A 27,969-nucleotide genomic window follows, 5' to 3' on the forward strand; every position below is an offset into this window, starting at 1 on the left:
TTGAGCAAAATCACTGTTACGAATAAAAAACTGATTCTGCTTAGTTGTTTTCTTACTGAGAAATCTTAGTCCACGTGGATTACGGACGCTATGTCACATTTAAAAAATTACTCCATTCTATAAAACAACTAGCCAATTTATACTCCAATTCCACTATTTAAAAATATGTTTCGTTTAACAGAATACAAAATGTTAACAGAACAAGACCAACGTCTATCTTATCGGGGACGTCCTTTTAAGATGTTTTCAGTCCCTGCACAACCAATCTTTCCTTTCAAAAAGCAGCATAAGCCTCGCGCAGAGGGACACAGACGCTTGTCTAAGGTCACAGAAGCACCGTCTGTGCTGGCAAGTAAATTCCTCAGCATCCAAAAAGCCAGCGCTTTCTCCAGTTTCCTCATAGCTTTTTCGCGTGAGGAGCACGCGGAAACCTCTACCCATGCAGAATGTTTCCAAGAATCACTTCTGACCTGTCTTAACTAAGGAGACTCCCATAGTTTGTGCCAATCAGGTGGAGAATATGGCAAGTATCCAAAATGCACTTCCAAAGACAGGAAAGACTGCTCAGACAGAGGCAGAATTCAGAAAATCTCTCACATTCTCGAAAGCCCGAAAAAGCACCGCCAAGAAAGACTTTTGCCTCTCCTCCACCTCTTTCTCTCGGCGGGAGAGGAAGCCTCGCCCCCATTCATCCCGCCCCTTCTCCCCACCTCGCCGCAGGGAGAACTTTTACCATGGCTTCCTGCGGCCCCTTCACTTCCGGTGCCGGTGCCGCTAGGGCTGCGCCATCCCCCCCAGTCAATCGGACAACCATAGCCTCCAACTGACCTTTCTGACAGCTCTGAGACTCCTCCGGCCAAGACTAGGTGCTGTCCTGGAGGAAACGGTGGAGGACGGACGCACAAAAACCAATCTACCTGATGAAAACTCCGTTCCCTTCTTGCCAGAAACATAAAATGCGATGGAGCTACGGCGACCGCTGCCGAGACAAAATGGCGCCGAGAACCTGGTTTAGCGCAGGCGCCTTGGAAAGACCCTGCCCCGCCCCCGTGCAAGCCCCTGGCTGCAATTCTGGGTTCCGTTTCCATGGGACACTCCGCCGCCAATCCTCGTGCCGAACTGCTCTTCCTGACCCCTCAATTCACCAATCAGTGCCCAGTCAAGCACATCCGGAGTCGTCTCTACCAATCATTTCTCAAGACTTGCTTACTCAATAACCAACTCTCCAATAACGTTGGTCTTCGGAAAAAGCCAATCATAAGTGGAAGATGTCCTACCTGCTGTTTTTCGCACCAATCCATGAAGTTTCAGAGCTACATCCAATGAGGACGGCAGGTAGCGAGGTCCTATCCGAAGCTCTTCGGCGTCATGAACAGCCAATAGGAGTTCGTGTAGAAGCGAGTCTGCTCAACAGCTTGTTATTCGGTGGATTGTGGCAGTAAATCGGGGCGAGTGGGGAACCGGGCGCAGGAACTGCAGCCGCGGTTGGGAGTGGTGCTGCCCGGACGGGGGCCCACGGAGGTCAGAGGGGAGGAGGACTCTGGAGCTGACAGTGCGCACTTCACCCGCAGTTGGTAGGCGGGGAGAGGGGAATCGGGGGATACTGAATGGATGAAGCGGCAGTGGCAGCAGCTGCTGCTGCCCGGGGTCCCGGTGCAGTTGGAAGCTTCGGAGGTGGGGAGAGGGATGCTAGGCAAGTGGCGCGGCGAGCGCAAGAGAAGGGGCCAGCCATGGAGCAGCGGCAGCAACTGCAGGAACCGCCGCCGCAGCTGCAGCCGCCTCGTCCGCTTCCCCGGGTTCCCGGGAAAATGGCTGTGGGGCTGGCCGCGCCGCTAAGTTTGCTTCCGCGCCGTGAGGAGCGGGCTGCTTGGGGGAGCCGTTCCCCAACTCCGCGGCGCGTCCACCTCTGCGGAGTCCGTGGCAGGACTCGAGGGGCTGCGAGCTGATACGTCTCTGGGCTGTACAAAAAGTTGAGGCGGGCGCTGGGAGGAGGCAGCGGCTGCTGCGGTGCGGCTCCCCTCCCCTCCCACACCCTGTCCGGGCCACCTCCCCTCCTCCTCCCCTCAGTCCCCCGCCCCCTCCCCCGCGCGGGTCTCCCGGGGCTCTGGCGGCTCCCGGCTGAAGGCCGCGGCCCCTGCCCCTTTGGGTGAAGGAGCGCTTCTCCTTCCTGACATGGTGCAGAGCAAAGGAAGGAGAGCAATGGCGCCGTGACACTCCGCTGCCGCCACCGCGGGCCCGGGGCGGGCCGAGGGGGCCGAGCAGCGGAGGCGGGGCGCGGGCCGAAGTCGGGGTATCCAGGGGACAGCGGTGCGGAGGCCCGGCGGTCGCCTCCGCGGGGGACCTGGGGAAGCCCGAACGGCGCCCTGCCCTTTTCCGGAGCTATCTGTCCTGGGGCTCCGAGTTCAGCATTCCGGGTCAAAGTGGCCAGCGAGGCGGGGGCGCGGTGGGCCTCTGGCAAGCTCCGGGGCGGAACGGGCTGCCCTTTGGCGCGCGTGGGGTTCTTGTTGCCCCCTCCGCTCCTGCATCCTGGCTGCCCTCAGAAGGGGTCTTGTTCCTTGGCTGGTGAGGATTCTGCCCCTCCCCGCTGGCGTTTGTTTACTTTCTTTCCCTTGGTCGCTCCCCGCAGTTGACTGATTCTGTCTGTGCCTCTTTCCCCCTCCCCGTAGTTCTAGCGACTGCGACGATAGCTCGCTGAGCTGGAACCCCACAGATCACCAACAAAAATGAAGGTAAGTGGAGTCAACGCTGCCCCGATCCTCGCGCCTTGGACACTGCCAGTCGTAAGGCTAGTGCCGTGGAATGTCATTTGTTTTGCTCCTCAAAATTGATGTTCCTACTGATCAGCAGTTTCGGCATAGGAGGATGTGTTGAATGGGTGAGAAATGATCTGTGTGTCTAAATGCGGAGTTTGGGCCCTCTCTGTGGCAGTACTTTGGAAAGGCTGGTGCAGCCTTTCAATTGTTGTCCATTCGGATAGTATTTTTAAACACTTCCTGTGTTGGCAGCAACCTTTGCAGAAGTAAAGCTTTTGTCCTGCTTTGGTTCTTTGGGGGATTTTTCGAAAATTTTTTTCTTCCTCAGTGCCAATGCGATTTTGTAAAAGAAAGAGTACGTGGATTAAGTAATTAAGTAAAGAAGGTGTCATTTCTTCTGTGTGTAAAGTGAACTTATGTGGCTAAAATATTTGAAGTTGAACTATAATAATAGTTTCAGTTAAATCTTTCCAGTAAATATTTTAAAACATATACTTATTCTAAAAAGATACATATTCTACTGAGGATGACTGCAAATATCAATATGTGGATGGTTAAAGGGAAAGGATCTCATATAGCATTCTTGAATGCTGTGGCCATTGAATGTTTCAGGTCAGATTTTTATTTGCCAAAAGCATTCCTATTCAATTTGTATTTTTTGTAAACGTTCTTAAAAGGTAGCCAATTCCTGTCTTATTTACTGTTTCAGTATATTAAGCTCTGAAATATAGCATTTTCCCAAACTTTCTCATGGTTTTCTATTTTCTCCAAGTAAATGACATATTTAACATTCTTTAATATTACTTGGGAAAACTTATTAGAAAACAAAAAATCATTTTCTACTTAAAAACGTATCTCCAAAGTGTACACTGTTAACTTTGCACTTAACAATGTTAAGTTGAACTTGTATGGATACACTTTAACTTCTGAAAAAAAAAAAGGTAAAATGACAGATTGAGATAGCAATCATCCTGTTACTGTAAAGATTAAAATGAATGGTAGAGTGAAATTTCTTGCATCATTCTATGTATCATTCTGGTCATGTCCATTTGCTGAAAGTAGATGTTTCTTAGTAACGCTTGTTTTTTTATACTAAGAAGATCAGTGTGGTAAACTAGGTATGTCTACAGGTCTTGAACCATCGGTTCATATCTGCATTCATCAGCTGAATTCAGACTTAAAACCTTTCAAATGCAGCTTTTAGCAAATGAATTTTCCAAATTGATACTCTCCTTATGAAAAGATGTTACCTTTACGTACCTTTGTCAATAAACAATTATATATTGTTAGTGTTAATATTAGTAGCAATATTTATTTTAATTAATTTGCAAAATTTCAGGAAGCTATAAATGAATAACTTAGTTTTATGATATGTGTAATATGAAATATTTTTTCTGATTTTTTTATTTTTCTGCTTATATAAATAGAATTTTTGAAAAATTTTGTATCTGGAAAAAAAACATTATATTTACTCACTGATAATTTTGAATTACAACTTTAAAACATTTTATCGTATCAGGACATCAGTCTATAAAATGAAAGGTTGCTCATCAAGTGTTTCTTTCGGGTATTTTTCAAATTTTCAATGATATTAATAAGCAAATCATTTTGTTATTTTTCATGCTTCAAACACAACCTTTTAATGAGACTTGAAGTTAGAGCAGGGAGGCATAGTAATGACATTCACAGTTTATGTTCCTTTCACCAGGCGGCGGATGAGCCTGCCTACCTGACAGTGGGAACTGATGTCAGTGCCAAGTACCGGGGTGCCTTCTGTGAGGCAAAAATTAAGACTGTGAAAAGGCTGGTGAAAGTTAAGGTAATATTTGTTTTTATGCAATAGTTTTATTAGCTGTAGATTGAAGAAATTTGAGGAGAGAGAGACTGCAAATCAGCATTTTATTGAGTCATTATATGCCCTTTATATACTATACTTACAGGAAAAAAGCACATCAAAATTCAAGAAATAAAGAACTCAGAAGGAGAAATTATTCCAAAATGCTACCACCAAAATACCATGCTCATGATATTTCCTGTCATTTGGATCTTAACTATTTGTGGTGGCATACTTGGACTGTAATCTATTTTCTCCCCTCATTTAATGTTCAGGTAGAGACAATTTCAGTGTTTAAGACAATATAAATAACAACAGGAATTATGTTTTCAAGACAGTGTAAAAAAGCATTAAAAAAGTTTATTTTGGGGCTGGGCATAGTGGCTTATGCCTGTAATCCCAGCACTTTGGGACACTGAGGCGGGTGGATCACCTGAGGTCAGGAGTTTGAGACCAGCCTGACCAACATGGTGAAATCCCGTCTCTACGAAAAATACAAAAATTAGCTGGGTGTGGTGGCGGGCACCTGTAATCCCAGCTACTCAGGAGGCTGAGACAGGAGAATTGCTTGAACCCGGGAGGCGGAGGTTGCAGTGAGCCAAGGTTATGCCATTGCATTCCAGCCTGGGCAACAGAGCGAGACTCCATCTCCAAAATATAAAAAAATTAACCTGGCGTGCACATCTGTAGTCCCAGCTACTCGGGAGGCTGAGGCAGGAGAATCGCTTGAACCCAGGAGGTGGAGGTTGCAGTGAGCCGAAATCACACCACTGCACTCCAGCCTGGGTGACAGAGAGAGGTTGACTAAAAAAATATATATATATTTTTGACTGTGCAAGGTGGCTCACACCTGCAGTCCCAGCACTTGGGGAGCCTGAGTGGGGGGATTGCTTGAGCCAAGGAATTCAAGACCAGCCTGGACAACATAGTGAGACCTGATCTGTCCAGAAAAAAAAAATTAAAAAATTAGCCAAGTGTGGTGACAGGCACCTGTGGTCCCAGCTACTCTGGAGGCAGAGGTGAGAGAATTGCTTGAGCCTGGAAGGTCAAGACTGTAGTGAACTGTGATTGTGCCACTGCACTGCAGGCCAGATGACAGGGCAAGACCCTGTCTTAAAAAAAAAATTTTTTTTAAAGATGCTTTTACTCAGAAATAACTTTTTTTGGTGATTCCTGCCAGTCATTTTCTTATATGAATATATTTTTAATAGTCTTTATTACTTTATATGAAATACAAAAGTAATCTATGCTTATTATAAACATTTTTAACATTATAGAGGCATATAATATAGTTCATGAAGTCTTAAAAAATTTTATTGAAGTTGATTAATAATTTCACATATTCATTGGCTACATAGTCATGTTTTGATACATATATGGTGATTAAATCAAAATAATTTGCATATCCATCATCTGAAACATTTTTCATTTATTTGTGTTGGGAATATTCAGTATCCTCCTCTTAGCCATTTGAAACCATGTAATATAGCATTGTTAACTAGTCATCCTATACTGGTGTGGAACACTGTGAAAGTCCTTTTTGATATGACTCCAAAGAGATTTGATGTGGTCTTCCAGATTTTTTTTACTGTGCCAGTCGTAAAATTATTGTCATTGGTATTGGATCATGCTATATTGCAGTTTGCTTTATTCACTTATATATCTGATGTTTTCCTACCAGAATTAAGCACCATAAAAGGAGGAAACGTCTGACTTGTTCTATGCCCAACACATAGAGTAGTGCCTGATACATAGTGGACACTCAAAATTTGTTGAATGAATCAATGAACTAGAGCAGTGATTCCTAAAGTGTGGCCCCAGACCAGTAGCATCAGCCTTACTTGGGAACTTGTTCCAAATGCAAATTTTCCCCACCCCAGATCTACTTCATCAGAAACTCTGGGGGTAAGATCCAGTAATTGTATTTTAATAAGCTCTTTAAATATTTCTGATGCATGTTAAAAGTTTAAGAATCAGGCTGGGCACGGTGGGTCATGCTTGTAATCCCAGCACTTTGGGAAGTCAGAGTGGGCAGATCACTTGAGGCCAGAAGTTTGAGACCCACCTGGCCAAAATGTTGAAACCCCGTCTCTAGTAAAAATGCAAAAAATTAGCCAGACATGGTGGTACATGCCTGTAATCCCAGCTACGTGGGAGGCTAAGGCATGAGAATTGCTTGAGCTGGGGAAGTGGAGGTTGAGACCCTGTCTGGGGGGGAAAAAAAAAGTTTGAGAAACATTGACTAGAGGAGTGTGATTTGTAGGGTAAATAGATGTATCTATGATTATTATAAAACTTATGTATCAATTTTCTTGATGAACCTTCAAGTATTATTAGGACAGGATGTCAATTGACATTCATTTCTTTTTGTTTCATATAGTGTTTTTATCATGTCAGCTATATAGGATTTGATTACTCTATATTTATTTGGGATTCTTTAACAATTCAAATTTGGTATTAGTATTGTGTGTGTGTTCTTATTTACTTAAAATTAATACAACGATTGTTTTAGGAGGTCTTATCATGCATTACCTAGATTCTGAATTTATTTGGACCATCTTATTTGGACCATAGTAACCAGCCATCTATTATGGATGGTTACTCTGTGTATTTAGATGTGTAGTAGAAGGGAGCACTTGTTTGTATCATTGCATATTATGATTATTGTTTAGCTTCACTTTATAAAGGATCAGAGTTGTGGTTTTAATTTGTTTACCTTTCATATAGGCAATACAGTTTGATACTGTTTTTTTTTTCTTTGTGTACTTGGTGACAGTCAGAACCTTTTATGACTTGTTGATAAAAAGCAATAAAGGCAGTTTTTTTTTTTACAGTAATCACTACAGATTATTATATAGTTCATTCAGTAAACAGTTATTGAGTGCTGGTAATATGCATTGACACTTGCTAACTGTTGAGGATATAGCAATGAAGGGAGGACTCAGCCCTCAAGGAGCTCACAGTTAATAAGAGAATGTAGTAAGTATTATAGCAGAGGTCACCACAGCATGCTAAGAAAGCATAAAGACATTATTGTTACAGTGTTACTGTAAATGTATTTGTTTTAAAAGTAATATGCAAATTATTGTGCAAAATGTTTTTCAGGTACTCCTGAAACAGGACAATACCACGCAATTGGTACAAGATGACCAAGTAAAGGGTCCTTTAAGAGTATGTATGTTGTACAGTTTAAAATCTAAAATAATCATAGATTTATACCGTATTTACTGAATTTACATTTCTACATAGACTTAACATTTATGAGAATGTTAATCAGAAAACAATACATATGAAGGGTTTAAATATAATTAGTATAAATTATGATATTGCAATGGCTGTATTCTAAGTTTTAGAACACTAAACATCTTTTAGAAGGGTAATTTAATATATATAAACATGTTAAGTTTTTCACCTACCTTTCTGTTTTGAATTCTTGAACTGGATACCTGGCTTTGTTTTTCAAATTGTTGCTGTATCTGAGGTGATGTTTAGCCTTCTAAGTTGAATATCATAACCGTCAATCTTCGGTTGTTCTAATTTACCAAGCAAGCTATATTCACTTCCTAATTCAATTTAATGAATACCTAGATTATGTTTTCCAGCCATTTCTGGCCATTTGTTTATGTAATAAATCTGTTATATCAGAGTACCATTTTGGTTAATATCTGATATACAAAGGTCTGGAAACTGAAAGAAGGTCAACTGGTCCGTCCCTATCTCTCCAGGTGAACCTTTATCTAAAAGGTTCCTTAAATACAAATGCTGAATCCAATATTCATATTTCTGTGAAAGAAAATTGATGCTATTTTGGTGGTCTTATAATTTTACAGTTCTTCTATTTAATTTTCTTGAAGTCAGTGTGATATAGTGGAAGAGCTCTAAAGTAAGATTTAAGAGACTGGGCTGTCATGCTGGACTCTGCAAATTATTTTCTCTTTCTGAACTGCAATTTTCCATGTGTAAAGTAGGGGTAATGATAGCTACCTAAATTTTGTCAAAGTGTTTTGGGGCTCAAATTGCATAATACATAGATAAGTACTATGAATGATAAAGATCTAAGACAGTGTAAGATAGAATTATCATAAGGATGGTATTTATTTTTCTTACCTAGATAATAGAGTTGGTGGAAGTGATTTGGTTTATTTGTTTAAATTTGGTAAGGAAATTTGGATTTCACGTTTTAGGTTGGAGCTATTGTTGAAACAAGGACATCTGATGGATCTTTTCAGGAAGCTATTATCAGCAAGTTGACAGATGCTAGTTGGTATACCGTGGGTAAGTAATTAAGTAATTTAACACATTTAACACATAGATTTGATTTGGACTTTGCATGTATCTGTGTTTTGTGGATAGACCATTGTGTTGGTGGAGAAATATGTATTATTTCCTATCAGTTTACTGGATATAGCTGGCTAAAATTCTAAGAATGTCCTGTAGGTAACAAAAATAATTATCTCTTACAGTAGCTTGGCCACTTGAGTCTATTTCATCCAAGAATGTACTTCTATTTTAGGTTATTTTAATGTTTCTCTTCAAGAAGGTTAGATCACATTATTGTGATCACTTTTTCTATAATTACAATTAAAATTCCATAGTTGTGATCTTTATTGTATTGCTACATATTTTATATAAGGGTAATGTAGATGTTGCCAGACAATTTACAGATTTAAAAAATCCTGACCACAGTAGATTCAAGAATAGGTGATTATAACTTAGTTTTTGATTTTTGACACAGTGTGGGTGCTCATATTAACAGCTTTCAAGGTCGGATACGGTGGCTCATGCCTGTAATCCTAGCACTTTGGAAGGCTGAGGCAGGTGGATCACTTGACGTCAGAAGTTCAAGAGCAGCCTGGCCAACATGGTGAAATCCCGTCTCTACTAAAAATACACAAATTAGCCGGGTAGTAATGGCGCATTCCTGTAATCCCAGCTACTCAGGAGGCCGAGGCATGAGAATCGCTTGAGCCTAGGAGGCAGAGGTTGCAGTCAGCCCAGATAGTGCGACTGCACTCCAGCGCGGGTGACAGAGTGAGACTCGTTCTCAAAAAAAAAATAAAAAGCAGCTTTCAAGAAAGATATAGATGTTCCTAATATGAATGCATTCTTAACATTCCATTCATAATCTTATACTGGCTTTAGATAACTTTATTGTATTAATAGTAAGAAGCAACAAGTGTCATAATACGTGTAAGTTAAAACCTAAAAGTAGTACTTAAATAGTTGCTGTCATTATGTTGATGAGAATAGCATTAGGTAACATTTTCAAATCTCCTCTCCGTACTTTCAAACTACACAGTCCTGTGGATGACATCCAATCTATAGCATTGTTGGTTTTTATACTTATTTCTTCGTTTAAGAGGTATAATTATTTTGTGGTTTTCTTGTAGAAATAAAAGAAATGACCATTTAGGTTTACTTTTAGTTTACTTGATTTGTTGCTTTGGGTAAAAATCATTCCAGTTGATGCTCATTGTTGTGAAGAACTATGCTTTGGTTAAAAATGTCTCCGTCTTACCCTGTGCCTTCTATTAGTAGTACCAGTTTGCTATGTGTAACTACTTTTTTCGAACCTCTTTTATTCTTCCTGTACTTGCTAGAATTTAGTGTTGGTTCACAGTGGTGCTATTCTGAACTACATATTTTTAGGAAGCTTAGTTGTGGCTATTGATATTTGTTAAATATTTAAAAACTAAGTGGCCGAATGTGGTGGCTCACACCTGTAATCCCAGCACTTTGTGGGGGCGAGGTGGGTGGATCACTTGAGGTCAAAAGTTCGAGACCAGCCTGGCCAACATGGCGAAACCTTGTCTCTACTAAAAATACAAAAATTAGCTGGGTGTGGTGGCAGGCGTCTGTAATCCCAGCTACTCATGAGGCTGAGGCGGGAGAATCGCTTGAATCTGGGAGGCAGAGGTTGCAGTAAGCCTAGATCATCCCATTGTACTCCAGCCTGGGCAACAAGAGCAAAACTATCTCAAAACAAATAAAAACTAAACTTAATGTTAACTCTTAGAGATTAAGTAAATATACCTTTGCTGTATTAAACTAAGACCTGATAAAAATTACAGGTGTGTGTAGAATCACTGGAAAATATATGATGGATATTCGAATACTAATATTGCATATTATGTTGTACTCACTATAAAGGTTGTAGTCACGTTACTTATGAAGCTTTACTGATAAAATGCATATGCTCTACAGAAGGGTTACTTTTCAAGTTTTCTCATTTTGGGTTTCTTTATCCCAGAGTAGTTATTCAATTATGAATAGCAACCTTTGTCCTCTACATGAGTAGCATTTTAGTGTTTCTAAAAACTAGTCACTACTAAGCATTCTCTATGGTGATTTTCTGTGTTGGATAATTACAGAAGAAATTGTATAATTCTTGTTCTCAAAGAGCTTTAGAATCTTAATTGCATATAATTGAGGTATCAAGCATTAGTGTACATAAGAATCACTTGGTGCTTGCTTAGAAAAATGAGGATTTGAGGATGCCAAGCCTCTCTAAATAGTAGGCCTGGGGTTGGCAATACAAGAATGTTTTAGTAAGCATGTCAGTGATTCTGATGCAGGTAGTTCACACTTATAAAAACAGGGAAAAGCAGATTTATTTGGGAGACAAATTCAAAATATTAAAGATTTTTGCAGTTACATGCATGAAGGAAATTCATAAAAAGATTTTGAAAGGTACTGTTCCATTGAGAAAACTCAAGATAGCACTGCTATGAAGAACATTTAGATATTGAAGGAAGTGGATCACATAAAGAATGATCAGAGTATAATGACCTAAGTTATCAGTTGATTTAAAAAAACAGTAAAATGAAATGTAAACCTCTTGGCTCATGAACATCCTGTATTTTTCTTTCAGTGAGTATCCACTACCTATTGGGTTTAATTGCTCTTTTCTGGAATTTTTCTTGATTTCTAGTTCCTAGCAAAGTATTATGTGGGTATAATCAGAAAATTATTCAAAGTGTTTATGACCTCCATTACCTTTTTGGTTTCATGAGATACCAGAAATTATGTCAGATTATTAAAAATAAAACAAGAGGATACCACATTGCTGGTTTGGATCAAATAGGAGTTATGATCATTAGTGATCTAAAGTTATCATTAGAGTCAGCGATAGCAACTGCTTCTTACATAATATGGGTATCAATTTCCCTTCTGTTAAACTTGATTAACCAATTTTGAAAGAGATTATGGATATAGTATGACTCAGTTTTTAAAATATCTGGTAATATCTTACCCTCTGATGGTTTATTTCTTTGGTTTGTTTGTGTTTGTTTGTTTTAGAGGCAGGTGTTGCTCTGTTGCTTTTGTTCAGTAGCACTATCATAGCTCCCCGCAGCCCCGAATTCCTGGGCTCAAGCAATCTTACCGCCTTAGCCTCCCAAAGTGTTGGGATTACAGGTGTGAACCACTGCTCCCGGCTTCCCCTTTAATGTTGAACAGTAAACAGCACCAACTCAAAGGGATTTTTTGTTTTTGTTTTTGAGCAATAGAAATATTTCCTCTTCTTACCATTCCTACCATAGTTTATTCATTGATAGTTCTTATCCTTGCCATTAAAGATAAGGAATCTGTAATATATGGAAGTGTGTTACCTGTTCAGTCATTCAAAAGGTGTCAAATTGAGCCAAGATATGAGCAGATGAATGGGCTCTATGAGAGATTTGGGCTGGTTAGAGCCCAAATCTCTAGTTATGTTTAAAGAAAAAAGGAGGCCGGGCGCGGTGGCTTAAGCCTGTAATCCCAGCACTTTGGGAGGCTGAGACGGGTGGATCACGAAGTCAGGAAATCGAGACCATCCTGGCTAACACGGTGAAACCCCGTCTCTCCTAAAAAATACAAAAAACTAGCCGGGTGACGTGGTGGGCGCCTGTAGTCCCAGCTACTCGGGAGGCTGAGGCAGGAGAATGGCGTAAACCCGGGAGGCGGAGCTTGCAGTGAGCTGAGATCCGGCCACTGCACTCCAGCCTGGGTGACAGAGCGAGACTCCGTCTCAAAAAAAAAGAAAAGAGGAATTAATATGTCCAGTTAAATGTTGCCACTAACTCCTGGTGAATACAACTGTCAGTAAAACATTTTGAAAGTACTCTATATTTTGCCTTTTTGTAATATGAAAACATATACTTGAAAAACAAGGAAAAGGTAAAGGATAAAAATTTCAGTAATTCTAGTAATTAACTTTGAAAATGTACACACACACATCATTTATCAAGTTTAGCACTAAAATCTATCATCTATATTAATATGTTTTTGTAACAAGAAATGCTTAAGATTCAGATTATTTTGTACTTTGTAGTTATTGTTTTGAACATTGGTTATATCAGATTTTGTGTAAGTTCTAGTTAATATTGAGTAGAGGAGGTTTAGAATCAACTGGTGAATTAATTAAATTTTGTAGAATGTCCTGCAGGTTTATAAGGTTTTTAATGTAGTCAGACTTGCTTATGACAAATGTTATAATCAAAATCAACCACAAAATGTTTTCAAACCCAGGTGGCTATTCTGACTAGATTATTCGTTAAGAAATAAAGTGGTGGCTAGGCGCGGTGGCTCAAGCATGTAATCCCAGCACTTTGGGAGGCCGAGACGGGCAGATCACGAGGTCAGGAGATCGAGACCATCCGGCTAACACGGTGAAACCCCGTCTCTACTAAAAAAATTCAAAAAAATAGCCGGGTGTGGTGGCGGGCGCCTGTAGTCCCAGCTACTCGGGAGGCTGAGGCAGGAGAATGGCATAAACCCGGGAGGCAGAGCTTGCAGTGAGCTGAGATGGCGCCACTGCACTCCAGCCTGGGCGACAGAACGAGACTCCGTATCAAAAAAAAAAAAAAAAAAAAAAAAGTAGTAAGCAAGAACAATGTGTTTAGTCCTATGATAAGCTTTAATTCCTTTTTTAAATGGCCTTCCCTAAGACTTAGTTCTCTCATGATATTTTCTTAATGTAATTATGTATTTGAGTGTTAATTTCTTAAATTTACAGATTCCTGGAGTTTTTTTTTTTTTTTTTTTTTTTACCTTAGCTGCTGAGGGACTTCTGTAGTTATCACAGATGATTCTATAAATAACAGAACTATTGAAGCTAAAGCAATCTTGATCAAGAAGAACAAAACTGGAGACATACCACCTAATTTCCAAATATACTACAAAGCTATAGTAATCAAAACATCATGATACTGGCAATAAAAACAGACACATAGACCAGTGGAACAGAATAGATACCCCAGAAATAAATCCACCTATTTATGGTCATTTGATCTTTGACTAGGGTGCTGGGAGCACATACTGGGGAAAGGACAGTGTCTTCATAAATAGTGTTGGGAAAATTGGATATCTTCATATAGAAGAATGGAAGTAGACCCTCATCTTACCCCATATACAAAAACTAACTCTAAGTGTATCAAAGACTTAAGACCTGAAATTGTCAAACCACTAGAGGAAAACGTAGAGGAAAATTTTTTATGACATTGGCCTGGGCATTGACTTTTTTTTTTTTTTTTAATGACCCCAAAAGCAAAATTAGACAACTGGGATTACATCAAACTAAATAGCTTCTACGCAGCAAAAGAAACAATGAAGAGAGTGAAGAGACAACCTTCGGAATTTGAAAAAATACTTGCAAACTATGTATTTGATAAGGGGTTCATATCCAAAATTTATAAGGAACTTAAACAGCTCAATAGCAAGAAAACAACCCGATTTAGAAAATTGGCGAAGGGCTGGGTGTGGTGGCTCACTGAACGCCTGTAATCCCAGCACTTTGGGAGGCCAAGACAGGTGGATCACTTGAGGTCAGGAGTTTGAGACCAGCATGGCCAACATGGTGAAACTCCATCTCTACTAGAATTAGCTGGGCATGGTGGCTCATGCCTGTAATCCCAGCTACTTGGGAGACTGAGGCAGGAGAACCATTTGAACCTGGGAGGTGGAGCTTGCAGTGAGCCGAGATGGCACCACTGCTCTCCAGCCTGGGTGACAGAGCAAGACTCCATCTCAAAAAAAAATTATTTAATATCAATAATATGTATTTATATTATGCAACATGTTTTGAAATATGTATACATTGTGGAATGGCTAAGCAAGCTAATTAACAGGTGGATCACTTCACAGGCTTATTTTTTGTGCCTGGTAAGAACACTCAAAATATACTCTTAGCAATTTTCAAGTACGCAATACATTGTTATTGGCTAAAACCACCATGTTGTACAATGGAGCTCTTGAACTTATTCCTTCTAACTGAAATTTTGTATCATTTAACCAATGTTTACCCAATCCCTCACCCCCACCTCCCCAACCAAGCTGCCCCCACCCCTGATAACCAACATTCTACTCTCTAATAAGAGTTTGACTTTTTAAGTGAGATCATATGGTATTTGTCCTCCTGTGCCTGGCTTATTTCACTTGGCATAATGTCCCCCAGGTTCAACCATGTTGTTACAAATGTCACGATTTCCTTCTTTTTAAAAGCTGAATAGTATTTCATTATGTATATATGTTATATCACATTTTCTTTATACATTCATCTGCTCATAGAGACTTAAATTGATCCAATATCTTGGCTATTGTGAATAGTGCTGCAATAAACATGGGAGTACAGATACATCTCTGACATACTAGTTTCATTCTTCGGTTATATACCCAGGAGTGGAATTGCTGGATCATTTGGTAGTTCTATTTTTAGTTTTTTGAGGAACTTCTATGCTATTTTCCATGATGGCTATACTAATTTACTTTCCCACCAATGGTGGGCAAGGATTCCCTTTTCTCCATATCCTTGCCATTGCCTGTAACCTTTTATCTTCTTGATAATAGCCATTCTAGCAGGTGTGAGGTGAAATCTCTTTGTAGTTTGTATTTGCATTTCCCTGATGATTATTACTGATGTTGAACACTTCTTCACATACCTCTGGGCCATTGGTATATCTGCTTTTGAGAAATGTCTATTCAGGTCCTTTGCCCATTATTTTTATTTATTTATTTTTAGATGAGAGTCTTGCTCTGTCCCCCAGGCTGGAGTGCAGTGGCATGATCTTGGCTCACTGCAACCTCCACCTCTAGGGTTCAAGTAATTTACTCCATTATGTGAAGAATTCTATAATTTTGTTAATCATAACTGCTGTACCCTGATATAACAATAATGATACTTAATTTTCCAAAGACAGAATTCATTACTTCCTTCTCTGACTTCATTTTATACTTCTGTTTCATGCCTATTATGTCTTTTGATACCCCCTTAACTAAAATGTAGCTCATCAGTTAACTTTCTGATTCTCAGTTTCTTTATCTATAAAAGGAGGATAGTGGTTCCTACTTTGCAGAGGCTGTTGTGAGGATTAGGACATGGTAAAAGCTTAATAAGTGATAGCCAATTATATTTTAGATAAAATTAATTTACTGTTATTATTTTACTATCTTTCAGTATCAGTGCTGTGATAACAGGGAAATGAGTCTTTTGTATTTAGTAGTTGATCAGATCCTTTCATTTGAATTCTAGCTGATTAGGGTTAGGATTTGTGTGTGTGTTTGCATTGGCATTATTTTGTCTATTGTGTTTAGTATGGTTGGTGTTACCGTGAAATTCTCAGCTTTGTCATTTTCCTCTTAATAGATTTTAATATTTTAATCCCTATTAGGATTCTCTAGAGAGCCAGTAAGATATAGATAGATGATAGATAGATAGATTGATATGAGAGGGGATTTCTTAGAAGTCCCAACCTTTTTAGCACCAGGGACCGGTTTCGTGAAAGACAGTTTTTCCATGGATGGGCGTGCTGGGGGATGGTTTCAGGATGAAACTCTTCCACTTTAGATCATCAGGCATTAGCGTCTCATAAGGAATGCACAACCTATTGGTAGATCCCTTGTTGGTGCAGTTCACAAGGGTTTGCATTCCTATGAGATTCTAATGCTGCTGCTGATCTGACAGGAGGTGGAGCTCAGGTGGTAATGCTTGCTTGCGTACCACTCACCTGCTGTGCGGTCCGGTTACCAACAGGCCATGGTCTGGTATGGGTTTGTGGCCTGGGGGTCGCATACCCCAGTGTTAGAGAAATTTGCTCATGATATTATGAAGGCTGAGAATGACCATGACAGGCTGTCTGTAAGCTGGAGAACCAGGGAAGCTGAGGATATAATTCTCAATCCCAGGCCAAAGCCTTGAGAATCTGAGGAAATGCTGGTGTAAGGTGCAGAGTCCCAAAGCCAAAGAGCTTGGAGTTCTGATGTCCAAGGGCAGGAGGAGAAGAGTATCCCAGCTCCAGGAGAGAGGAAATCCCTTTCTCTCATTTTTTGTTCTGTCTGGGCCCCCGGCCAGTTGGATGGTACTTGCCCACATCGAGAGTGAATCTTCCCACTTGGTTCACTGACACACGTGCCAGTTTCCTCTGGCACACCCAGAAGTAATTGCTTTACCACTTCTCTAGGTATTCTTAATTCAGTCAAGTTCACATCTAAAATTAACTGTCAAAATACCTAACATAATAACAGAGATACCACTTTTGGTTATATGTGTGTTCTGCTAGACTCAATGAACAATCTATTCAAAAGCCATTTTTGGCAAATATAAGACATTTCATAGAATTATTAAATCCTTGTAGTCTGACTTTTTTTCATCTTAGCATGCTGTAGAAGACAACTAAAAATAAGCTAGACTTGCTATATACAACATTAATTATTTCACTCTTAGAAAAATGATACTCTTCAGTGCCTACAAATGTTGTGTTCTTTTAGATGATAATTCTAACATGCAAGTTAAGAGAGGAAGTTTATTTTAGATAGAGCTTCTTCATGGTTTTGATAATCAGGGATGTCATGATTAATAAGTTCATAATGTTTGTTTTATAAAAAATATAGGAATATAGAAACAGGGTCTCCCTTTGTTGCCCAGGCTGGACTGCAGTGGCAATCATAGCTCCCTGCATTCCTGAACTCTTGGAATCAAGTGATCTCAGCCACTCGAGTAGTTAGAACTGCACACACATGCCACCACACCCAGCTAATTTTTAATTTTTTTTTTGTAAAGACGGAGTCTCACTGTGTTAGCCAGGCTGGTCTCCAACTCCTGGACTCAAGGGATTCTCCTGCCTTGACCTCCCAAAGCACCAGAATTACAAGTGTGAGCCATCACACCCCCCTATTGTTGAGTTTTCTGTTTGTGTTTCAGAAAATCTTGAAAAATTACATTATTTAACAAATTTATAAAGTACTCAAAAACATATATTTGTATAATTTTGTGAATTAAAAAAATCTTAGTCTGGGTGCAGTGGCTCATACCTGTAATCCCAGCACTTTGGAAGGCCAAGGTGGGCGGAACACTTGAGGCCAGGAGTTCAAGACCTCGGTCAACATGGTGAAACCCTGTCTTTACTAAAAATCCAGAAGTTAGCCGGGCCTGGTGATGTGCACCTGTAATCCAAGCTACTTGGGAGGCTGAGGCACGAGAATCACTTGAACTTGGGAGGTGGAGGTTACGGTGAGCCAAGATCACGCCACTACACTCCAGCCTGGGCAACAGAGTGAGACTCTGTCTCTAAATAAATAAATAAATCTTACACTATTTCTTTTTGTTCACTTAAAGTTGGGAGGGTTCCTATGTAAAACTGTAAAATAGTTGTTTGTATCATAATCCCCTTTTGAGAAATCCCTTTTTTAATTTTTTTAAAAAAATATTTCTATCCATGATAAGGTGTATTTAAGTGAAATGAATTTTTCCTTCCAAAAATCTGATTTTATTTCAAAGTGATTACTGAAAATTTTAAATTGTTGAAATACAGAAATTGCTGAAAAATTTTGTTTGAAATGCTGAAATTGGCCGGGCGCGGTGGCTCAAGCCTGTAATCCCAGCACTTTGGGAGGCCGAGACGGGCGGATCACGAGGTCAGGAGATCGAGACCATCCTGGCTAACATGGTGAAACCCCGTCTCTACTAAAATACAAAAAAAATTAGCCAGGCGAGGTGGCGGGCGCCTGTACTCCCAGCTACTCGGGAGGCTGAGGCAGGAGAATGGCGTGAACCCGGGAGGCGGGGCTTGCAGTGAGCTGAGATCCGGCCACTGCACTCCAGCCTGGGCAACAGAGCTAGACTCCGTCTCAAAAAAAAAAAAAAGAAATGCTGAAATTGTTCAAATTTTTCATCAGAACATTTTGGTTTAGGGCTGCCATTGATTAATGATAAAACGCTATGGAAAATATTTTGTTATATAAATTTGGAGTGTTGGTCTTACATTCACATTTTCCTTCTTCATACCTCCATTGAAATGTGTGTGGGTCTGGTATCTTCATCTTTGGTATTGTAGGCATTACAAAAGTTGAAAATCTTTCAGGTTTTATTCTTTTTGAAATCTTATACTTACAGATACTAATACTAACAAGAATTAAGTTGGGTTTGTGATAATTTCATGATTTAAAAATTTTAAGAGAACAGTGGTTAATTTGTTAGACTTGACACTATATGAATCATAATTTTTATATCAAATATTTGGCACCCTATTACTCAAGAGCAGATCAGTGATGTAATCATTGGAGGATGTTGTGTTTTAACTTGTCATTGTGCCTGCAGCTAGTCATTAATTTCTGGATCATTGTGTATAGCACAGCTGCTTTTTTAGAATCGTGGTTCTTTGAGTATGTGCTTCAGGAGTTTTTAATTTTTTTCACATTGTCTCCTGCATGTAAGAGAATCTAAGTGTAGGTATCTGTAGTCTAAGAGGGAGAACTGATTGAAGTAGATAAGTATTTAACATGTTGAAAGCTTTTATATAATTTTCTTTTAAAAAACGTATTCATTAAAGGTAATTGTAGGATTTGAAGGCAAAGTGTTTGCTAATAAAACAACCTTTTAAGAAAGTAATTCAGGGCCGGGCGCGGTGGCTCAAGCCTGTAATCCCAGCACTTTGGGAGGCCGAGATGGGCGGATCACGAGGTCAGGAGATCGAGACCATCCTGGCTAACACGGTGAAACCCCGTCTCTACTAAGAAATACAAAAAATAGCCGGGCGAGGTGGCAGCGCCTGTAGTCCCAGCTACTCGGGAGGCTGAGGCCGGAGAATGGCGTGAACCCGGGAGGCGGAGCTTGCAGTGAGCTGAGATCCGGCCACTGCACTCCAGCCTGGGCTACAGAGCGAGACTCCGTCTCAAAAAAAAAAAAAGAAAGTAATTCAGGATTGTAATTTCATAGGTAACCAACGAAAAGATTCTAAGATACCAAATGAATGTAATGTAGAATTTCTTTTTATTAGCACTAACTTATTTTGTTAGAATGGAAAAGTATCTAGAATTGCGAAATTTAGTACTAAATCTTAATAATTGTTTTTGGGTACATATATATGCTTTCTTCTTGAATGAATATGGATGTTAAGTATTTGAAGTAAAGATTATATCTTATTTCTTCATAACCTGGGGCAATGAGTTACCTTCTGAGAGCATATTCTTAACTTTATAAATGTTGGATGCTAAAATCAGAATACAGTCACAAAAGTTAAACCTATACAATTATCAAAATAATATATTGTTAGTGATTAGGAGACTATTAGGGATAAATTATAAAATTCCTTATCCCATTTCCTTGAAATATTTAAACATAGTCAAGTAGTACGATTGTTTTGTGTTTGTTTTTTAGACGAAGTTTTGCTCTTGTTCTCCAGGCTGGAGTGCAATGGTGCGATCTAGGCTCACCGCAACCGCTGCCTGCCGGGTTCAAGCGATTCTCCTGCCTCAGCCTCCGGAGTAGCTGAGATTACAGACGCGTGCCACTACACCCGGCAAATTTTGAATTTTTAATAGAGACAGGGTTTCTCCATGTTGGTCAGGCAGGTCTCCAACTCCCGACCTCAGGGGGTCCGCCCGCCTCCGCCTCCTAAAGTGCTGAGATTACAGGCGTGAGGCACCATGCCCGGCCAAGTAGTGTGGTTTTTTAAAATATGTAGTAAAGGCCTGGCGCGGTAGCTCATGCCTCTAATCCCAGCACTTTGGGAGGCTGAGGCGGGTGGATCACAAGATCGGGAGATCAAGACCATCCTGGCCAACACGGTGAAACCCGGTCTCTACTAAAAACACAAAAATGTTAGCCGGGCGTGGTGCCTGGCGCCTGTAGTCCCAGCTACTCAGGAGTCTGAGGCAGGAGAATGGCGTGATCTCGGAAGGCGGAGCTTGCAGTGAGCTGAGATCACATCGTTGCACTCGCGCCTGGGCGACACAGTGAGACTCTGGCTCAAAAAAAAAAAAGGTAGTAAAAGTAAAATATTTGAGAAAGCTTCTATGTAATTATGATTTTTTTTTTAAGTTTCTTTCTTTCTTTCTTTCTTTCTTTCTTTCTTTCTTTCTTTCTTTCTGTCTTTCTGTCTTTCTGTCTTTCTGTCTTTCTGTCTTTCTTTCTGTCTTTCTTTCTTGTCTTTCTGTCTTTCTTTCTTTCGACAGAGTCTTGCTCTGTCGCCCAGGCTGGAGTGCAGTGGCGCAATCTCGGCTCATTGCAAGCTCTGCCTCCTGAGTTCACGCCATTCTCCTGCCTCAGCCTCCCGAGTAGCTGGGCCTACAGGCGCCCGCCACCACACCAGGCTAATTTTTTGTATTTTTAGTAGAGACGGGGTTTCACCATCTTAGCCAGGATGGTCTCCATGTCCTGACATGGTGATCTGCCCACCTCAGCCTCCCAAAGTGCTGGGATTACAGGCGTGAGCCACCGCACCTGGTCTAAAGTTTCTTTTTAAAAAAACCTTTTATATTTGTATGTTTTTATTTTTTTTGAGACAGAATCTGGTTTTGCTGTCACCCAGTGGCATAATCATGGCTCACTAACCGTGGTTGAGCCTTGGTTTCTCCCTGCTCAAGCAATAGTTCCACCATGTCCTCTCCAGTAGCTGGGACCACAGGTCCCATGGTGAGCCACCATGCCTGCACTGAAAACTTTATCTTTCTGTTTCCTTATTTCAACCTTTATTGCTAAACTACTCAGCTGGGTACAGTGGCAGATGCCTGTAATCTGAGCACTTTCCTAGGCCTAGGCGGGAGGATCATTTGAGGCCAGGAGTTTGAGACCAACCTGGGTAAAATAGCAAAATCCTATCTTTTTTTTTTTTATTTTTTTAAACAAACTACTTATATCCTTTTCTAACAAAAGAAAGAACTTGTATCTTATGACTTTAGAATTTGGCAGCCAGTACATGTGTAGTAGGTTATCATGCAAATAAATAGAAGCAGTAAAATAATTCAGTAGCAATACCAGGAGTCAGTTTCTGGAAGTTAGGGGTACTCTAATATTAAACTTTTGTGGAAAAATCCATACTTTTTAAAAAATCAGGTTTTTGTTCATTCTCCTAGAATTGCAGTTAATTTAATATTTATGCTTTGACTAGGTTGCTAATGAGTTAAGAAGGTGGTTCTGTAGTGATAGTTCTATCAAAAAAGCCGATGGAGATACTTAAGCAGTTGTGGGCAGCCATTTAACCTGTGTTTTTGTTATCTATAGAATGAAAAATATGGCATGGTATGCTCATTGTAAAGGTTTTGAAAAATGACTAAAATAATGGTTCTTACAAATATTAAGCTCTAATTAATAGCAATAATAGCATTCTGTGCTTTTAAGTTTTTATTTCATTAGTGTGCATAAATTCTCTGATATCTTGTGCTTATTATAGTGTTTGATGATGGTGACGAGCGAACATTGAGACGTACCTCGCTTTGTCTGAAAGGAGAGAGACATTTTGCAGAGAGTGAGGTAGGGTGACATGGATGGACTATTTGGATTGAACTACAGGTACTGATCTAGAGGTAAAACGTGATTTAATTAATCTGTTTCTTATACAGACACTTGACCAGCTTCCATTAACAAATCCAGAGCATTTTGGAACTCCAGTAATTGCAAAGAAGACAAACAGGGGAAGGAGGTCTTCTCTTCCTGTGTGAGTTTTTTCGTATATGGTATCATTTTAATTACAATAATTAGAACATTAAACAAGTGATTTTCTTAGGATGGCTAAATTCATTTGGGTAAGCTTTCCATAGCATATTGTATCCTTATGTTAGACATTTTATGCTGAGTGGACCTTGTTCTTGATTATTCCCATTATTTGCCAGGAATGATAACAACTCTTATTTTAAAAAGATTATTTTTAAGTTACTTTGCCAAAGTTTTTTTTGTTTTGTTTTGGATTTTGTTTTTTGAGATGGAGTCTCGCTCTGTCGCCCAGGCTGGAGTGCGGTGGTGCAATCTCGGCTCACTGCGGCCTTGGCTAACTGCAACCTCTGCCTCCCGAGTTCAAGCAAGTCTCCTGCCTCAGCCTCCTGAGCAGCTGGGACTACAGGCACATGCCACCACACCCAGCCACTTTTTTTTTTTTTTTTTTTTTTGTATTTTTAGTAGAGACAGGGTTTCACCGTACTGGCCAGGCTGGTCTCGAACTCCTGACCTCGTCATCCACCTGCTTCAGCCTCCCAAAGTGCTGGGATTACAGGCATGAGCCACCACGCCCAGCCTGAGCCACTGCACCCGGCCCAAAATTTTTAACTGATATGATGATTTTTCTATTTTAAGTGAGTATATGTTTTTTATTTTTTACTTCAAAAACATTTCAAACTTAAAGATTGCAAGAATAATACATGAATGTCTGTGTGAATGTCTATATACTTTTTTTTTTCCTTTTTTTTTTTTTTTTTTTTTTTGTGAGATGGAGTTTCACTGTGCCACCAAGGCTGGAGTGCAGTGGCACGATCTTGGCTCACTGCAGCCTTTGCCTCCCAGGTTCAAGTGATTCTCCTGCCTCAGTCTCCTGAGTAGTTGGGATTACAGATGCGCCACCACGCCTGGCTAGTTTTTGTATTTTCAGTAGAGACGGGATTTCACTATGTCGGCCAAATGGGTTTCAAACTCCTGACCTCAAGTGATTCGCCCTCCTTGGCCTCCCAAAGTGCTGGCTGGGATTATAGGTGTGAGCCACTGCGCCTGGCCTAATGTCTATGTACGCTTTATCTAGATTTACTAGTTCTTAACATTTTTCACACATTTGCTTTATGATTCCTTCTCTCTATATATACAAATTTTTTTCTTTTCTTTTTTTTTTTTTGAGATGGAGTCTCACTCTGTCGCCAGGCTGGAGTGCAGTGGTGCAGTCTCAGCTTATTGCATCCTCTGCCTCCCGGGTTCAAGTGATTCTCCTGCCTCAACCTTCCGAGTAGCTGGAACTACAGGTGCGTGCCACCACGCCCAGCTAATTTTTGTATTTTTAGTAGAGCCAGGGTTTCACCTGTTGGCCAGGATGATTTTGATCTCTTGACCTCGTGATCCACCCATCGCAGCCTCCCAAAGTGTTGGGCCACTCCCAGCCTATACTAATTATTTTTATATTTTGTAATAATAATTTTATTTTGCTGAACTATTTGAGAGGAAGTGGCAAGCATCATGATCCTTTATCATTAAATATTTAAGAACAAGGAGATGCTTTTACGTAACCAAAGTATGAATACCAAATTTAGAAAATTTAACATTGATGGACTACTATCATATGGTTAATATTTCAAACTTTGCCAGTTATTCCAATAAAAGCCTTTATAGCATCCCCCAGTTCCCCTGATTCCAGGATCCAATTCAAGATCATGCATTGCATTTAGTTTATATGGTTCTTGAGTCTCCTTTAATCTGAAAAAATTGTGCAGCCTTTGTTTTCCCCATGACATTGACATTTTTGAAGAATACATGACAATAGTCTTGTAATCTTTTCCCTTATATACGTTTGTCAGATTGTTTTCTCATTGTTAGATTCAGGTTATACATTATACTCCATAAGTGATGTTGTGTCCTGAAGGAAAGCCCAGCAAGAAGTATTATCAGTTTGTCCCATACCTGGTGATACTACCTTTGATCACCTGGTTAGTGTGGTGTCTGCCAAATTTCTCAACTTCAGAATTACTATAGTTACCATTTTTCCCCTTTGTAATTTGTAAATCTACGTGGAGATACTTTGAGACTACTTAAATATTCTATTCTCTGTCAGACTTCCATTTTCAAGTTTTATCTACTAATAATTCTTGCCTGAATCAGTTAGTACTATTATGATAGCAAAATGCTGATTTTTCTAATTTTTCATTCTTGCTACATTTTTTAGTTACCATTTAGCTATAATGAAATTCTTTTCCTAATGCTATGGATTCTAATTTTACTTAATGGGTTATAATTCAGGTTGTTCCAGATTTAGCCAAGGGAGCCTTTCCAGGATGGCTTCTGTGTTCTTTTGATAAGGCCTCACCATTTCTTGAGCACTTTTTCACCTTCTGGCATGACAAGGTATCCTAGGCTCATGTTAATTTTTTCCTGCGCCAACCCTGGAATTGGCCATTTCTACAAGGGTCCCTCATTTATTTTAGTGGGAAATAAGATTTAGAAACCAAGAACCCAGTATTAGATATGTACTCACTGCTCCTGGGGAGTATATAATGAGTATTTTTAAAGGCAAAGTCAAATAACACCTAAGCTGCAAACCAGAAAGTAATAAAAGACCTCTGAGGACCCTAAATGGAAATCCCAACTCAGCCATATACTAGATATATCACTTCGGGAAAATTACTTAACCTCTTTATAGTTAACTGCATTTATGTATAATAACTCAAATCTTCACAAAACCTGCAAGATATTCTCAATTTATAGCTGAGGAAAATGGGAATGGTAATGGCTTGCTGGTTTTTGTATTATATAATGTATACAATTTTCTTTTTTGTTGTTGTTGTTTTTGTTTTTTGTTTTTTTGAGCCAGAGTCTCACTTTGTCACCCAGACTGGAGCGTAGTGATGTGATCTCAGCTCATTGCAACCTCTGCCTCCCAGGTTCAAGTGATTCTCGTGCCTCAGCCTCCCGAGTAGCCAGGACTACAGGTGTGTGATACCACACCTGGCTAATTTTTGTATTTTAGTAGAGATGGGGTTTTATCATATTCGCCAGGCTGGTCTCCAACTCCTGACCAAGGGATCCACCTGCTTTGGCCTCCCAAAGTGCTGGGATTACAGGCATGAACCACTGCGCCCAGCCGATAATGTATATAAATTTATCAGTGTGTAATAAGTACTCAGGACATGATATATATTTAATAATTCAATACCCAGTATTTTATTTATGAACTACCTCCATAGACTTCTACTGAAAACTCCCTTATACTTATTTTATAATTTTAACAAGTTGAGTTATCAGGCTTCTCAGAGTGCAGCCGATTGGAAGATGTGTCAAAAGGAAATATAGGAAAAATTAGCAGATGCAGTCAATAAAGAAAACTGTGGAGTCTCACAGCTGAGAAGTCTATGAGAAGAAAAGAAGGACTAAAACCATAAAAATATAATGAACTAAGTGGTTTTGAGCCATTTAAGAATTAATAAGAGTTAATAGCTCTGTGTACTTTAGTAAACTCCAACATTATCAATATATTGCGGGATGTCTTCAAGAAGATGTCAAATTCAATATACATTCATTAGGAGCTCAAATGGGGAATACATAGTTATTTTTATTTTAAAAGTGTAGGCTTGGCTGGGCACGGTGCCTCACACCTGTAGTTCCAGCACTTTGAGAGGCCGAGGTAGGTGGATCATGAGGTCAGGAGTTCAAGACCAGCCTGGCCAACATGGTGAAACCCTGTCTCTTCTAAAAATACAAAAATTAGCTAGGTGTGGTGGCACATGCCTATAATCCCAGCTACTCGGGAGGCTGAGGCAGGAGAATCGCTTGAACCCCGGGAGGCAGAGGTTGCAGTAAGCTGAGATAGTAACACTGCACTCCAGCCTGGGTGACAAAGCGAGACTCCATTTCCAAATATACACACACACACACGTATGTACATATATATACACATATATACACACACATATATATAAATATGTATGCTTAAAATTTGTTGACACTTAAGGGTAAACTTTAGTTACCCAGATAAGTTACCTTAAGTAAACCCTTATGGGTGTTTTCATAGCCAGATATTTTCGTAGCCAGTTAGAAAATTAAAGTTATGTTATCTGGCATAAAAATAGAAAGGCAATCTTAAAAAAAAAAAGTATTTGGCATAATAAGTATTTAATGGTGTTGTAATTAGGTTTTTCTGTCCCAGCTGGTGTTGGCATGAGAGCCTAAGCCTAAGCACTCACTGATCTAGTGAAGTGGACTCAGAGTTACCATAGACAGCTCAGGACTACATACTTTTGTGAGGCTAAGGAAGGACCCATGTCTTCAATTATAATAAGAATGAAGAGGCTACTACTTCAGGGTAATCCATTAGGAATTGAATTGACTATATTAAATTCACAGTACTCTGTATCAAATAATTATTTGTGTTAGGATAATGATCAAGTTATTCTAACTTTTAGTACCGAAGATGAAAAGGAAGAAGAAAGTAGTGAAGAGGAAGATGAAGACAAGCGCCGTCTCAATGATGAATTACTAGGAAAAGTTGTAAGTGTGGTGTCTGCAACTGAGAGGACTGAATGGTACCCTGCTTTGGTAGGTAAAGTTTCTTTGCAAAGTTAATCAGCCATCTAAATATTTGTTTAAAATGGATTTTTAAAAAGCATTTAAAATATTTTGAAAATATTAAACAAATTTGGACTTTATTGGAGATTTTTTTAATTGAATAATCATAGTCAGGTCCAGAATACTTCACTGTCTTCTTTGGTTATTCTTTTTTTAATTCTATATAGCCTTTTATTGAGCTCTTTTGTATTTCTTCCCTCATAATATGTCCAATGGCTTTTTACTCTATTCCCATTACCATGGGTTCCCTTGAATTCTTTCTTTTCTATTAATTCAGACTAATTTTCCAGCACTAACTTTTATAGAGAAATATTTTTTTCTTTCTGTTGAGACAGGGTCTCACTCTGCTGCCAATGCTGGAGTGCAGTGATGTGAGCACAGCTCACTGCAGCTTCAGCCTCTTGGGCTCAGGCATTCCTCCTGTTTCAGCCTCCCAAGCAGCTACAACTACAGGCATGCGCCTCCACACCTGGCTATTTTTTATTTTTTGTAGAGATGTAGCCTCCCGATGTTTCCCAGGCCAGTCTCAAACTCCTGGGCTCAAGCAGTCTTCTCACTTTGGCCTCCCAAGGGGCTGGGATTACAGGTATGAGCCAGTATGCCTGGCTGAGAAATCTTTTTACAATATAAATTTAGTCATGATCGTCCCATTCTCAGAAATAGAAAACCTTCAGTGAGTCTGCCTAGTTGATCAGTTTTGCATTTTTTTAAATGGATGTTTGAGGCCATCCCTGGCTCTCAGTTTATTTCCTATTTTTAGTGTAAACTATACTCAAGTTGTTTAACTGCCCCATATGTAGGATACATCACTCCTCTAAGCCTTTATCCCTGCCTTAAATTAATTAGCATTTACTGAGGATCTGCAGTGAGTTCAGCTTTGT

The 27,969-nt window shown here is 39.8% G+C and overlaps 1 protein-coding gene across 8 annotated transcripts in view; it reads left to right on the forward strand.

Annotated features, from left to right (window-relative positions):
- Nucleotides 1–1,399: 1,399 nt before the first annotated feature.
- ARID4A (AT-rich interaction domain 4A) overlaps nucleotides 1,400–27,969 on the forward strand; it is a 75,631-nt gene continuing 49,061 nt past the window's right edge. For 5 of the 8 annotated variants that reach the window (XR_012415829.1, XR_012415830.1, XM_065548858.2 and 2 more), the window contains exons 1-8: nucleotides 1,400–1,574; nucleotides 2,667–2,729; nucleotides 4,462–4,572; nucleotides 7,693–7,758; nucleotides 8,772–8,862; nucleotides 22,230–22,309; nucleotides 22,399–22,493; nucleotides 26,926–27,058. Coding sequence is in view for 5 of the 8 variants with exons in the window: in XM_065548858.2 (XP_065404930.1) it covers nucleotides 2,724–2,729; nucleotides 4,462–4,572; nucleotides 7,693–7,758; nucleotides 8,772–8,862; nucleotides 22,230–22,309; nucleotides 22,399–22,493; nucleotides 26,926–27,058 (582 nt within the window). In the remaining 3 variants the exon portion in view is untranslated. Of the gene's footprint in view, nucleotides 1,575–2,065; nucleotides 2,563–2,666; nucleotides 2,730–4,461; nucleotides 4,573–7,692; nucleotides 7,759–8,771; nucleotides 8,863–22,229; nucleotides 22,310–22,398; nucleotides 23,779–26,925; nucleotides 27,675–27,969 lie in introns of those variants that run through there. The other 3 variants (XM_073997458.1, XM_045396486.3, XM_005561356.5) reach the window with 3 other exon arrangements.

Source organism: Macaca fascicularis, chromosome 7, assembly GCF_037993035.2.
Source record: "Macaca fascicularis isolate 582-1 chromosome 7, T2T-MFA8v1.1".
NCBI lineage: Eukaryota > Metazoa > Chordata > Mammalia > Primates > Cercopithecidae > Macaca > Macaca fascicularis.